We start from the raw sequence: 15,811 nt of genomic DNA on the forward strand, positions 1-15,811 counted from the left end.
CTCGCTCATAAAAGGTATTGTTATGTAGAATCTACAGTACAGAGCCTGTTGGAGCCCCATCAGTGCTAACACAGATAATGGCCTAGATCACACACTCAAAATCTAGGCCTCACTCAAAAAACTCACACGCACGCACGTCGCGCACCCACAAACACACATTTCCTCCGCTTTCCACCCTCCATTTCTTTCTAATGCTGCAACAAGGAACTCTGTGAGATCTTTACGCTCTATCCACAATCAGTTTTATTTAGCAGTAAAACTAGATGAGCTGACATCAATATGTTGACACAGTTGAAATAGCTCACGTTCAGCAAATACATAGCATTTCTGCCTACATCACTCAAATCGTATCAACATGAATATTAGAGACAACTTAAGTCTTCAGAAGAGTGGAACCAAGATAAATTCCCTGTGAGGAGAACATGCAAACCCCACACAGGAAGGATGAGACCTATAAAAGCAAGCTCACAACCGCAAGGCGAGAGGCAGAATTTCCAATCAGCGCTCTGGATTTTTACATTTGTAGATGAGAAAGGTTGTTTTAAAAGCTGTTCTATATCTTGTTGTTGTTGTTTTGTTGTTCAGTCTTTTTTGTTTTCCCTAGAAAAAAAGGCCCACCTGATGAAACAGTCGGTGGTTAAAATCCACTGCTCCACACATCCACAGTTATTTTTAAAGTTTAGCTTTAGCAGAAACATATTTTAGTCTAAACTTTTAAACTTTGCAAACAACTACCTAAATGCATAGTGGCACACACGCGCGCGCACACACACACACACAATCTAATGTCACGTTTCCCCCCTCCATTGCTCCATGACACTTTCACAAGTCTTCACAATGAACATTGCACACAACATCACGCTGACACATCCCAGGACACCTCAAACTGCCAAGCTCCAGGGTCTGTTTTCCATCAATTTGGGAGTAGTGGTTTCACATGCTTCGGCCATTTATGAATTACTGGTTATGACGAATTAACATTAAAAGAGAAGGAATTACTCATGCATGCAGGTATTTGTGTTATTTCATATTTTATTGTTTGATAACAATGGCCTGCTAGTGTGTGGCTAACATGCTTTATTTCTGCTGCCACTGTACTGTATTGTATTGTGATAACCCCTACTTGACAACTCACTGCCACACAATATACAAATAGGCATTATGAATTAAAAAAAAAAACACACATATAGTCATGTTGGAAAGTGGCTACAATAGTATTTAAAGTTTGCGTCTATATATGAAATCAATTTGTGCATACCTAAAACTAGTCTGAGTTAAATCTGTGTGTTAGAAGAAGAAAAGAGAAGGAGGAGGTTGAAGAGACGTGAGAGGGACAGAGTGTGAAACTCGTAAATTGTAAGAGCTCTGAGAAAGTAGGGCAGGTATGAGAGAGTGAGACCAGTAGAGACACAGAGCTTAGGGGAGAGAAACTATACTTGGGAAAAACTATACTTGGCAGTCGGAGAATAGAGAGAGAGAGGAGAAAGTCAGCACAGACACTGTCAAACCTTCCTGATGGCCAGCCATTTGAAGAGCACTACAGTCAAGGAGACACACTCAGACTTAGTGAGACTGCTGAGGATTAAACACACTCGTGGCAATAACACATCTGAAAGAAAGTCCAAAACTCTTGATGACAGCACCCTCTCTGTTTGATTTTTTTTTAAAATGATGGTTTGATGTAGTCATTCTGAAAACTAACTCCATGGCAGGAACATCTACAGATTTGTTCTCGGGCTACAGAATAGTTACATGTGTTAAATGTGTGTTATGTTTACTCTGAAATACAATCCCAACAGCACTCAGTGCTGGAAGATAAGACCTCGTTTGTGTGTTTGTGTGGTGATTTTTATTTAGATTTTTATTGTGGGTAAATTATGTACTTAATATGAAGAAATGTATCTTAGCGCTTTAATGGACCAAACAAATGGTCTTCTGTCTGCAAGCCTGAACAGGATAGACAGATAAAATTGTATTACAGATGTGTAATTTTTTTCTTGCTGTAATATTAATAACTTTGATGTATATAGTACTTAAAAAAAAAAAAAGAAACAATATTCACACAACAGTCGTTCTGGTGGAGATAAGCTGCGTCTGTTGCCAGAGCTTTCATGAAAGACCAATCAACATAAACACATCTAAAGACTGGAAAATAATATTTAGCAATATGCTATGTTAAAGCATCCAAATAGGCAAATACTGTATGTATTTAATTAACAATGTTTGTTAGCTGGATAATAAAGAAATATAGTTAGAGTCCCACAAAAAATTTTAAGCAGTAGAGGTGTCCGACTCAGCATTATCCAACAGGGGGTGCTCGGTTGAGTCATGTTATACTGTACGAGTGTGTCCCAGTAAGTTTAATGTCTCTCCAAAGCATTTAAACTTAATGATTCAAGAAGCAGTCAAGAGAAAAGATATTTTATTACCTTTGAAATATAAAGTTTGAATGCTACTGCGCCAACATGGCACTATTGTGATAACTGCTGACACCAAGTGTCAAACTTATGGCCCAGGGGCCAAATCCGGCCCTTTAGAGCATCCAATTTTTTCCCATCTGGGGAAAGTAAAAATGGCAAACAAGAGAAATCAATGTGTAAAATACCACGTAATAGATATCTCAGTCCCCCTAATTTCACAAATTGAATAAAAGTCCACAATATTTGTAGGGGCTCACATTTTTTACTTTTGCCTATATCACACGACCACAGTTAATGCTTTTTTTTTCTTTTCTTTTTTTAACTGCAATTTCTCACAGAATTCCCTTACATTTTTTTAGTAAAGATCCTGCAGGGAGTGATATCTGTTATTTAACACTTGGATATTGTACGTGCCTATCATACTGTTTATATCATTTATACATCAAAGCGCAAACTAAAGCACAAAAACATTAATATTGGTCTTTTTTTCACCTAAATGTGATGGCCCACTTGAGACCAAACTGGTCCATATTTGGCTACTGAGTGAAAATGAGTTTGACACACCTGCCGTACATGCTGTACTCATTTCACCAAAGCCCGACTGCTTTAAAATCCACACAATTACAGTATCAATGATACCATTTCATGTGCTAAAACAATTCAAAAGGCTTTAGGATCGGGTCTTCAAACATGTATTGCGTTGTTGCATTACAAGAAAAAGCACAAAGCCCAATGGCCCACTACATATTTTGAACCTATAACTATAGATGAATACAGAGACAACAGCATTCTCCAATATTTTTCTGCCTGACAAAAAAACAACACTAAAAGTTAGCAACGTCTGGCTCAATAGCTGCAATGACGGACCGAACATGTATTAGAATATTTTAATAGCTCTCTGTGAACCAAAAACAACTTGGGTTTTTAATAAAGGTGGGACGATATATCGTGCGGCAACATATTGCGTGGAGAATATGATCTACTATACACCAGATAAAAACTCCAAGTAAGGTAAAAGCATGGTCATTTTTATGTGTGTGTTTCTATTACTTTAAAAAAAATTATTGTGGCATTATCGCTGTCCTATTATTGTCTATTGCAGGGATGTCTAACTGCTTTTAGTTCAGGGGCCAAATACAGAGCAGTTTGATCTCAAATGGTTCACAGATTTTATGCAAGAAAATGAGTAATTTCATCATTATTGTGCCATAGTTTGCAATTTTACGTTTACATATATATAAAAAAAAACTACCATATCCCAGCAAAAGGTGATAGCTATCAGTCCAAACAGGATCTTCACTTTTAATTTCCTAGATTTTGTGACCCATTTCTATTTAATTATGGGAATGTCATATTTTGAGGAAATTTTAAGGATTTTTGTCAGAAATTTGAGTTTTGTCAACAGTTAAATATTAAAATGAAATACAAGCACGGGGAAAACTGTGAGACTCTGCAAATATTACTGAGTTTCATTTACACAATGGTTCATGTTTTCTGTCATTTTTACTTACTCCTGCAGTCCGAATTGGATGCTCCAAAGGGTCGGATTTGGCCCCCGGGCAATGAGTTTGACACGTGGTCAATGGTATCGTATACTAAAGTGTATCATCCCAACCCTAGATTTTAATGAAAGAGCAACACTTCCTTGTATCCAATCTCCAAGCCTTATAAACATATCAATAAAAAGTGAGTTTTTAATCACTAAGTTTGCAGTATACGGCCAAGCACACACTGAGCTCACACTGAAGACGTTACACTTATCGGGTAAAGTTAAGGTTGGTAGTATTTCTCTCAAAAGCAGTTTGGAGTCATTTTTACACCTCACGTTGCTGCCAAGTGTTCCAACCTTGGAAGGGAACGGTTCCTCCAAACAGTACAGCCTGAGCTATCCCTTGTCAGAGCTCAGATGAAGATAGCAGTGGACTACTTACTCAGAGGTAGAGACAAGTGGAGGGAAAAATGGAATGTTTTTCCACTAAAACTGTCCTCGGTGTCAAAGTGTTTTGTTGCTGTGAGCTGACCAAACAGAGAAAGCTATTTTAGCAGCATTGTTTTCCTGTTTTTGTTTCCTCGCTTTCCAAATAGGAATTTCTCAAGTGCCGAATTCATGAACAAAAATCTATGACATAGCTTTCAACCAATTCTGCTAAATTAGTTTAGCCTGGCCTCGTAGCCTCACTGGAGCAGAATCTGATCAGAATCACATTGTTATTGTGTGCCTCAGCGCTAATGGCTGAAGTTAATTATGGGGGATATTTCATCAGTTTTAATAACACAAGGACACAATCATCAGACAGGCCTGCGTTGGATGCAGGAAATGACAGTGAACGATTACAGGCTGATGGAAGGACTCAAGAAATCAGCCATGATCTGTTTGTCCTCATTTGTTTCTCTCCTCTGATAAAGAAGCAGTAAAACAGGTAAAAGAAAGCATGATATACTGTTAGATAGAAACTCTGGGATCAGAGAAACATTGTTACCGCTCCCTAATGTGCCACATGCAGACTCATCACAGAGCAAACCTGCGTCAACCGACAACATCTAATGGTTTTGTTCAGATGATTGTATTGTATACAGGGACTTGTCAAGAGGAGTTTCACACACACACACACACACACACACATAGACACAAACAGGCCTCCAGAGATATATTTTTGTCCCACAGCCTGTCTCTGCATTAATAAATGAATGAGGAAGGAAGAAACTGAATGATAGAATAACAGAGCAGCAAAAAGAGAGAGGGAGCAAAAACGTGTGTGTGTGTGTGTGTGTGTGTGTGTGTGTGTGTGCATGCGTGTGCATGTGTGTACAAGCTTGGGCCTGCGCTTAGGTGTATGTCTGTGTTTATTTACTGTCTTTGACCCAGATCAGCTAACCACCGGTTATTAAAGGAGGTTGTAGGTGTGTGTGTGTGTGTGGGGGGGGAGTTATGTTTGAAGTTGTGCAATTAATGCATAGTACACACATAGGACCATCTGTGTACAGACACACACACACACACACACAGAAACACCGGCCCATCCCCTAACAGCTTGTCCTCATTAGAAATTTCTCTCTCTCTCTCCCTGGAGAACCTTTTCTAATAATAGCCTCTGTCCTGCCACCCTCCACACCGCTCACAGACATACACGTTGAGGTGGGAACCCACTTTGTCAGAAAGCCCACCCTACCGTCCTCACACACACACACACACAAGCCCATAACCATGACTTAAGGCAACAGGGCAAGCCTTGAGGCGCAGTTGACATGCTTCTGGTTGTTATAACATGCCGTCCCAATAACCCAGAGTCCTGAATGAACTCGTGTGTGTGTGTGTGTGTGTGTGTGTGTGTGTGTGTGTGTGTGTGTGTGTGTGTGTCGGTGCCCGTGTGTGTGTACACATGCGCATCCTGGGTTTACTTTCTTCGTTTCCTTTGAGACCTAAAACCACACAACCGTGGATTTGACCCACTTCAAGAGGAGGAAAGTGTTTGATCACACTAAGTTATTTAAAAGGTCATATACAGGGTTTTAGGGCAAAAGTATAGAAATAGGCTGGATTCACAGGGGGATTTCAGGCCCTAACTGTGTTAATCAAGAGGAAAGATTTACAAAACAGATATTGTCAATAAATGGGCCTAGCTACATACTACAGCGGCAATGGTGGACAGAAAGTCTCAGGTATATACATTTGGGAGATGGAATACATGTCCCTTAAGACTTTAAGGCCATTTCTCATTGTGCAGTCGCTAAAAAATCATAAAACAATTATTAAAATCCATTAAAATTGTTAACATAACAAATCTATGTTATTAAGCCATTTTGGTGCAACTGGTCTATAAATGTTAACTGCTGGAGTTTCATTTAACATTTGTGTATAATACTAATGGTGTTATAGAATATAACATAACACCCAAATTATACTTTGTATATTTGAGTGACTTAGGAAACTATCTTCAAACATTCATGCATACATTCTTGAATTATCATAACTATTAAAGATTTGTTTGTTTGTTTGTCCCCATACAAATTTCATTATCAATCACTTTAGATAATTGGAAAGTTCCATAATCAATGACAAGACATTTGGCCTCAAATTTAGACAGCATTGTAAAAGAACCATGTTTGTGCAATATGAAATTGAATGCTACTCATACTGGCACAACTAAAGAATATGATCCGACAGCGTCAGGTAAGAAAATACTTGCCTTTCCACACCACACAGACATGTTACACTCTGAAATCAAATATCAAAAAGTATCCCTTTTATTTCAAGCACAGCTTTTCCCCTCAGACTGCGGCATTATTTATGGAAAGAATGCTGTAATTTACTACAGATACTCTTTTCCGTCTCAGGGTATACCCACTCCTGTGTCACGTTCGCGTCACTTTACACTTTACCGTTTCCTCATCTTTCCCTGTTTAGATACTGGCTAATAAACTTCCAGAAATGATACCAAAGATGCTTAATAGAAAAGGGCTAATAGATTCAACTACTGTTATTAATTTTACATTTTATACGCTTCAGAAAACTTACGTAAGCGGGATACTTATGCTGAAATCACGTGAGATTACGTCATTAGCGACATGAGCAACAGTGCTAGACCCTCACCCAGATGTTTGACGGGAAAAAACCATGGAAATTTGTGATATAGTCAAAAAGCTTAATTCATGAAACCTTTAATTACCTTTAGAAAGCATATTACTCTCACATTTTGCACAAAATCCCATGCAGCCGAATGCCTGGAGGAGCAATGCTTCTGCTGTGACAAGTCACCAAGTAAACTGATCACCAATTCAGCTAATACACCATCGGTTACCTGACTTTTTACCAGTGCCTTTTCCTGAAGATTAATTCTGTCATAATTATAATCTGAACTGCTTTCTCATCGCAACACATGTTCATCCTTAATCACAGGATAACATGTAGCACGACATATGTGTCTGTTCGTCACACTTCTTAGACATTCAGTGACAGTCACCAATGCATCGTTTGGTGAAAAAAAGTGTGTAAATTTGATATTTTCCCAAAACATGGATGTGATTTGTTTTATGTTGAGGCCCAATTTTAAATAGAGATAAATGGGGGGGGGGGTGTAACGGGTCAAATTGCTTTTTTTTGTTTTAGAACGTGAATTCTGTTTTTTTCCAAAACGTTTTCTGCAGTCAAAGACAATGTGGGCCCCTAAGAATGGCAATGTCAAGAGTCCCAAATGTGTTTCCGTACCCGTTCATCCCCAACAGAAGCACGGGACACAGTAACCTATCTAAGACAGAAAGACAGACGTTAATAAAAGCCTACAATTTCACACGTGAAAAGCTAATTGGTAAATCTTCACGTGCTTCGTGCTGTTAGTGTGAGTGTATCCCATCTCAGTTAAAGCAGGAGGCAGAATATGCTACATCGCAAAAAAAAACCACACACATGCCTGTTAATTTACATGTATAGAAAACATAGAGACCGTTTCACCACAGTAGGTGGTAACAAGTCTCAAATGTATTTTTTACAAGAACAAACGCCTAAATGATGAACTGTGGTTTCATGTTGTTTCCATGCACACTTGAAACTATTTTTTTGATATCTAAACTCACAAACCAAGCATCTTTAGTCAATGATTATTAGTACATAACACGTGGCAGGTTGGAGTGAGGACCAGGGTTTCCCTGATGAGTGTTGGTGGAGTAGTGGTTTGTACGTTTGCCTCACAGCAAGACGGTCCTTGGTTTAAGCCCTGGGTTCTTTCTATGATAAGTTTGCTTGTTCTCCGTGTTTAAAATTGATCAATCTTTAAGAAATTTCATTCAGTTACGTCAGGTTGGTTCCTCAATTACTCCACCAAGTTTTATCAGATCAGATTACATTTTTCCAATTCATGTGGTTCACAATCACACGCCTTCACTTTCCAAATACAGGTAGTTGTTTGAATAGTTAAGTGTTAATGTTGTTCCGATAGCCTTTTTTGTCCTGATGCAGATACCGATGCCCAGTTGTATCATACCGGCCAATACGATACATGCCTATATTTTACGGTGTTTAAAAAAAATATATGACCTGTTATACGCAGAAAATCAAGTCCTCAAAATTGGCGACAATCCACTCGTTAAAAGATTAAAATCTGGGCTTTCGCCTTTATTCGTCGTATATGTTATTACATATATGAAATTTGTCCTCTGCATTTAAGCCATCCCTGAGGAGCAGTGGGCAGCCATATTGCAGCGCCTGGGGAGCAGTTAGGGGTTAAGGGACTTGCTCAACATCCCACAGCGATGGGATTACAAGCCTAGCGTCCTTAACCACTAGGCTACCACTCCCCCTGACCTTTGTTTGTACCATGAAAATGCAGCCCTGCGATCGGGGCCCCTTCCGATATTAGCATCGGTATCGGCACAACACTAATAAGTGTTGATGATCCATATGATCTGGATTATACGGATTCATTTAATACGATGGATTTAGAATGTCCCGCTACTCCACAGACCAAACTAAACTACTACAAATACACTACTACAGTCCCAGTGTTTTCTCCCTGCCTGTATCTCCTGCATTTCTCTGCCTCTACAGCTACTTCACCTCCTCTCTGGCCTTGTCACTTTCTCTCCTCCCGTCTCTCCCTCCCTCTCTCGCCGCCCCCACACTCCCTGCCTTCCTTTGCCCATTCCCTCTCAGTAGGATTCATCTTTTGGCTCCAGCTCTGCTGAACACTACAAAAAATCTACTGCGTGTGCGTGTGTCCGTGTGTTAACCAGCTTGTCAGAAATGATGTATAGACAGATAGCCCTCTGCCAACCCTTCGTGTGGTTTCCCAGTATATCACCATCAGCTGACTGATGATCTGTCATGTGATGTGTGTGATGTATTGGGATATAGGTCATTGTTGGAAAACCGAGCTCAGGTGATCTAGATGTGGCACACATGCAAACAAATGAGAAATATAGAAAATGTGCACGTGGAGGAAGAGATGTTCATTGGATGGATGGATGGATGGATGGATGGATGGAAATCGCCATGTATACGTGCAAAAACTGCGAGAACACCCCTCCTCATCATCATTCTCCTCCTCCACACGCCCCCTGGCTCACCCACCCCTCTCACAGCTCGACGCACGCACGGAATACCGGGGTATGCCCGAGCGACGCGTGTAACTGTCAGCCCCGCTTCTTCCGGCACAGAGACCCTGTGACTTTACCAAAGGGAGCCGGCGGGAGGAGACAGTCAGCCAGGCATCGATGTCGCATGAGAGAGACTCTGTAGCGTGGAAACGCTGCCGTGACAGCCTTGTTATTACGATCCCATAACGCACGACAATCTGTGCCAGCATCGTGGATCAGAACCCGGGTCGAAGATTCCCCCCCCCCCCCCCCCACCTCCTCTTCTTCACACAGCCCCGCATCCGCCCACGCGTCACAAACAGACACTAAACACATTAAACAGGCTATTCCATAACACAACGATGCAATAACACCATGAGATGCGCCATCCACGCTCAGCATCCCCCAAACTCCATTTTGTCTTTCATTAATGCCGCGCGCGTGGAAACGGGGAATAAGAGGGAAGACCTTTGAGGGGGACGTGGGAGAAAAAGGATTACCGGCTGCTACTCATGCAGGCCTGCTTGAAAATAAAAATTAAAAAAAATACACTGCAATTTAAAGCGTATGTCTGTCAGTCAGTGTCTGCTACACATCACTATAAGACACTTCATCACTCAGGCCAGGGATCGGGCTAAAAGTTGCCAGCCTTCCTGAAATCCAAATCCATCGATTATCTGAGTCTGGCTCAGATTGGAGTCGAATGGTAAATTGTCCGAGTAGCAGGCCAACACATCCACACACACATCCATACACACACTGTGCGTTAAAGCAGCTCGGAGAATAAGAGACTGCGGGTGACAAGTGCCCCTCATATCATCCTGCCATTCTCCAACCCCCCCATCCCCATCCCCATCCCCATCTCCATCCCTGTACATCGGTGTAATGCATGCAGCCTTATCCCACAAACACGGTCCACATCCACAGCAGGGAACAACACAACAGTAGCCATCCCCTGTTACGCGTAAATATCCTCACATTTACCTTTATGTCTGCCTTTCGCTGTCATCGTCACACTGCTCGGTGTTTCATTGGAACAAGATGCTCACCTCCCTCTCTTCCCTCTCACTCTGCCACTCTCTCTCTCTGACGGCTGTTGTTCAGTAACACCAAACCACCGCTAGGAGCGGAGCGCAATCATGCAGCATCAGCAGCAGTGTGTGTGTGTGTGTGTGTGTGTGTGTGTGTGTGTGTGTGTGTGTGTGTGTGTGTGTGTGTGTGTGTGTGTGTGTGTGTGTGTGTGTGTGTGTGTGTGTGTGTGTGTGTGTGTGTGTGTGTGTTCCCCTGCTAGAAAATGGGGTAATGCCTCAGTGAGGGGGTGAATTCTAATAGAATAACCAGGGAAGACCCTGATGTGGCGTCCCGGATACCCCCCCACCCCTTCCCCATCAATCACCACTACCTCCCTCCCCTAAAAGGTTCAGAGGCACATGCATGGCTCATCATGTCGTTTATTAAGAGGTGCGGTGGAGCTACAGGGAGGTGGGCTGAGGATAGAAAGGAGGAGACGGTGGTGCAACAGCAGTGAAGAAGAATGCAGGCATATAGAAACAAGCAGCAGAGCCACCAGGAGCTCTCACTGGCCGTGCACGGTGTGGCATGCCTACATTTGATCAGCCGGTCGCAGGGACTTGCGTTGAGGTCGGACATCCTGGAGCCGGGACGGGAACAGGAGCCCAGGGAAGAGGGAGGGGCCTCTGTCTTCTGTCAATGACCGAGATTGGAGCGTTGCGTCCGGGAGGCGTCGGCAGTGAGTGCGGCTGCAGCAGTGGCATCACCCGGTGGAGGCTCCGCGTTCCCTCAGATGGAGGATGAACATGGTGATGCTGCGGGAACTCTGCGGGGGGCGCAAAGGCCAACACCTGGATGCTGTGGGGGCATGATTTATTCCCCGATCCTCTGGGTTTTTATTTGAGGGGGTGTGGGTGGGGGTGGGGGGTGCAGGAGGAGGAAGGGGTGAGGGTGGACTCTATAGGTTAGAGGCTGAGTTGCTCTACCTCAGGACGCCTGTGCACGGTGCCCTGCAGCTGGCAACACCCTGGAATGGCGAAACAAGGAACTCCCACGCAAATCCACGCACGCGCACGCACGCTCTGTTTGAACCACGCACACGCTTAGACACATATCGCCACCATGTGGAGAAAGTGATTGCTGGGGTTAACCAGGCTCGCGCTACTGTGAAGTGGACAATGATTCTGCTTGTAAAATAAAATACTATTTAATTTAAAAAATAAAATACTATTTAATTTAAAAAATAAAATAATATTTAATTTAAAAAATAAAATACTATTTAATTTAAAAAATAAAATACTATTTAATTTAAAAAATAAAATACTATTTAATTTAAAAAATAAAATACTATTTAATTTAAAAAATAAAATACTATTTAATTTAAAAAATAAAATACTATTTAATTTAAAAAATAAAATACTATTTAATTTAAAAAATAAAATACTATTTAATTTAAAAAATTAAAAAAAATCTGTTTGTGCAGAGTGCATGGTACAGAACACGGGGTCTGCGGGCCAATCCGTGGTCGTCAGGGGATCAGGTTCGGTTCATGTGGTAATTTGTGAGGAGAAAAATACACTATAGATGTTAATCACAAGCTCCTTGCAGTGATTTTCTTATCTTATTTTCCATAGGCACTTTAGATGCTTAAAATAATTAATGATATGTAATACTTTTTGGACTAAACCAGAGGAAAAGAAACCTATGCGCAAACAGTGCATAAATAAACAACATAACGTGTGTAGTTGCACGACCACAAACTTTAGTCAATCATCAAAGTAAAGGCGGTGGGGAAATACAACTCTGTTCCATTCACTGTTAGAGAGACAAACTGTTTAAAAAGCATCTAAAGCTCGGTTTAGTTAAGATTTTACAGGTTATTGTTTATGTATTATTCAAGCGTGATAACCGTTGTTATACAGTATATTCTGTTTGTATAGGCTTATGCTGTCTTTGTCTTGGCTCTCTCTTGTGCGTATATCAAATAGTTTTCATTTGAGATGTTCTATATAAGCTTTATGTCGATAATCAGAATGCTAATTGTTGTCCAACACTGAATTTCCAACTTCTGTTATTTCCCGATAGCGATTACATACATAGACCTCCTCCCTCCCCAACCTAATTTTTGGTCACACTATGTATATCACCATAGAATTAACACATTTATACCCATGTTAACCCGATATGACATTTTATAGCAAATATTGGCCGATAAATTTGCCCATCTCTAGTTTTCGTATACTCTGTACAATGAATTGTTGTGTTTATTTGTCTGCCCGAGTACTGCAGATGCATTTTAGTGCTTTGCTTTTTTTGTACTACAACTGTAAACAAAGAATGTCCCTGTTAAATAAACAAATAACTAAAGAGTAAAAAAAAAAAGCTATGTTTACCAACACTGATATGCTTTGTGAATTTTTGTTTACTCACAGACAAATTTAGATAATGTGACTTTTTATCATTTATCAACTGTATTCGGGGTAAAATTTAATTGCAAGCTCTATTACAGATGGTGTATAATACTAGAGGTTGAGTCGGATACCGTTCATCACACGCACAGTTTCTCTCTCCTCTGAATCGCTATATCCTCTTTGTCTCCTCAGCCAGGACGTCGACATCTTCCTTGTAATAAATAAAACTATATTAATGAAATTGTTCTGAAAAGCTCTGCAAAAAAAATGTTACAGAAGAAGAAATTCAAAGAAATGTGCTATACGTCTTAACGCAAAACACTGCCCCTAAATCGACTGTACTAAATCACATCCAGATGAAAATGGCTTCTCTCAATCAGTTGCATTTCAAGGAATAAAAGTAATTTGAAGTTTAAAAAAATATATATATATATGTATGTCTTTATTACAAAGACATTAAACATGATTGATGTTGTAAACAGGACTAGTGCAGGAACAAACCAATCAGAGGCTGATATATTAACCACCACCTTCATCTGAGGTTGGTGATTTATAGAGGGACGCACAGCTGACGTGAAGGTTTAATGTTCCATTAATCTCTTTCAATTCAGATCAAATCTATTGTTAACAACCAGCGATAAAATCAGATATGAGAAGTTGATCAATAAATATGATGCTGTTTATTAAAAGGCTGAAGATTTTGTCCTGATGTTGCTCCCATAAGAGACAGTATAATACATACAGTATATATAACTAAATATTTGAACAACATACAGTAAACTTATGAGTGTGGTACAAGATATTTGCAAATAAGCTTGGCGAATAATAAATTATGTACAAAAGTATAAAAAACAATTAGACATTTCTGTAAAAAAAATTCCCAGGCCTTACATTGGCCATAACTGACAGGCTTAAAATAAATAAAATCTTATTCCATAGTTCAGATTATTCTACTTAATGATCAGATTCAGGACAAACATAGTGAAAAAGTATTTTGTAGCTTCAGTGATCAGGAGTGGAAAATACTGAGACTTTTTGAGTTTGGCCGCTCTGCATTTTCAGTCCGTGAACCATCTTAGCGCCTCGACTAGAGCAGGGAGACATTTTGGCTCCAATCCTTTTGTGAATGATACACGGAGCCGCTGCGGGACCGGAGCCACAATGAGGCCAGTTGCAGTGTTACGTCATCAGCGTGCAGTGAGAAAGCGTCCGCATGTCAGTGCTAGCTACAGCGCAGCGAGGAAACCGCTGCACAGGCACAGCTTCCGGTTACGGCAGTAGCCCTTCACAATAAAACTATAGGACTACAGCTGTCAGTATGGCATGATAATACAGGCTTGGCTATATATTCACAGATTCAATTGGACAAAATTTAAAGCCAAAAGTTAAAATTTGGGGGGGGGGGGGGGGGTTGTGTGTGTGTGTGTGTGTGTGTGAACATGAATCAAAATTTTAATTTCAGTTTAATGTGAATTAAATTACAGCATATGCTTTAATTGTATTAAATAAAAAAATGATCGGTTTACCTTCTTCAATTTATTTATGTTGTTTATATTTGAGACATTAAAAGATGATATTAAAAAGATTTTATCCTTTAACATTACAAGTATTCAAGTTTATTTTTACAACCAATAATTAGGGAAAACAATGTCAGATAAATTTTGTCACATCTCAGCACATATATACAGTATACAGCATGGCTCAATTTAACATGCTGGTGTAACGATTAACTTTTAAAGATTAAAATAGACTTGTACTGGTTCAACTATCATTGGCTTTATCAAGAGTAACAATAGTTACACATTTGAGTTGAAATAGTGTTATCACATGGCCCTAAGCCTTACTTTACTTTTGATGCCAGATCAAACCAATTAGCGTGGTTCCCAACTTCATTTGTTGTGTCTTTTTGTCAATGCCCCACACAGTCTAATAATAGGTACCCCATTTATTTATTGTTGTTTATTTGTGTTAACACTGGCTCTTATGAACTGTCCCTGTCTAAAGCTATACCACAGCTAAGAGTTTGATCAATTTATTCAGTGTATAAATAACATGTAGGCCAATTCAGCATTTTGAAAATGTCTTCAGAGTTGGACTAACATGCATTGCTGGCTTGTAGAAGAATTATCCACTCCACCGTCCACACATACGTTGAAGTTTTTAGGCCAACCTTTCACATCTTCCCGAACCCTTCTGCAAGGTGCACACACACACACACACACCCACACCCCTCGGGTCATGTACTGTATATCTGGTAAGATATAGGCATAGTGGAGTATATGCTGTGGTATATTTACTAACATGAGGGGAGGCTGGTATTCATGAAGTTACCTGTGAAGTTCATCATATTTCTACAAAATATACTCAAAACTAAAATGATTTAAAATCAAATTATAGTATGACAGAGAAGATCTAAACCAATCCTGCTGGATGATACGCTCTTTTTGTTGGGTTTATATCCAAAGAAACATAACTGTAGTAAATATGAAAGAGAATTTTGTCGACCTCAGCTTGATCAGTGCCAATATTGTATTGCAGTTTTTGGAAAAACGTGCAACTCACTAGATAAGAATGATGTTGTCAATCATATAACATATGGGACCCTTCATTAACTATGCTGCAAGGACTATGATTTTATTAATGACAAAGTGAATGATTAGCTTCTGCAGGTTCTAAGCTTGTATGTAGTGTCTTATTTTTGGTACTTTAGAGTAGACATATGTTATATTTAAAACAAATATTATTATAGTATAACTGTTTATTTTTATTATTAATAATAATAGTAAAGTATACTCTGTTAATCAATAATGACAGTAGTGAAATGTATTTCTTTACAGCAGTGGGCTGATATACCCAGGGAGTGGTTAGAGTTAGGGGCCTCGTTCCAGGGCCCACGGCATC

At 40.0% G+C, this 15,811-nt stretch overlaps 1 protein-coding gene across 3 annotated transcripts in view; it reads right to left on the bottom strand.

Annotated features, from left to right (window-relative positions):
* Positions 1-11,435, bottom strand: part of ppp3cb (protein phosphatase 3, catalytic subunit, beta isozyme) — a 37,332-nt gene extending 25,897 nt beyond the window's left edge. Inside the window, exon 1 of one of the 3 annotated variants that reach the window (XM_028459304.1) lies at positions 11,096-11,435. In XM_028459304.1, the coding sequence (XP_028315105.1) occupies positions 11,096-11,138 (43 nt within the window). In that variant the 5' untranslated portion in view covers positions 11,139-11,435. Of the gene's footprint in view, positions 1-10,472; positions 10,598-11,095 lie in introns of those variants that run through there. The other 2 variants (XM_028459302.1, XM_028459303.1) reach the window with 2 other exon arrangements.
* Between the last annotated feature and the right edge of the window lie 4,376 nt (positions 11,436-15,811).

This window comes from Gouania willdenowi, chromosome 10, assembly GCF_900634775.1.
Source record: "Gouania willdenowi chromosome 10, fGouWil2.1, whole genome shotgun sequence".
Classification (NCBI taxonomy): domain Eukaryota; kingdom Metazoa; phylum Chordata; class Actinopteri; order Blenniiformes; family Gobiesocidae; genus Gouania; species Gouania willdenowi.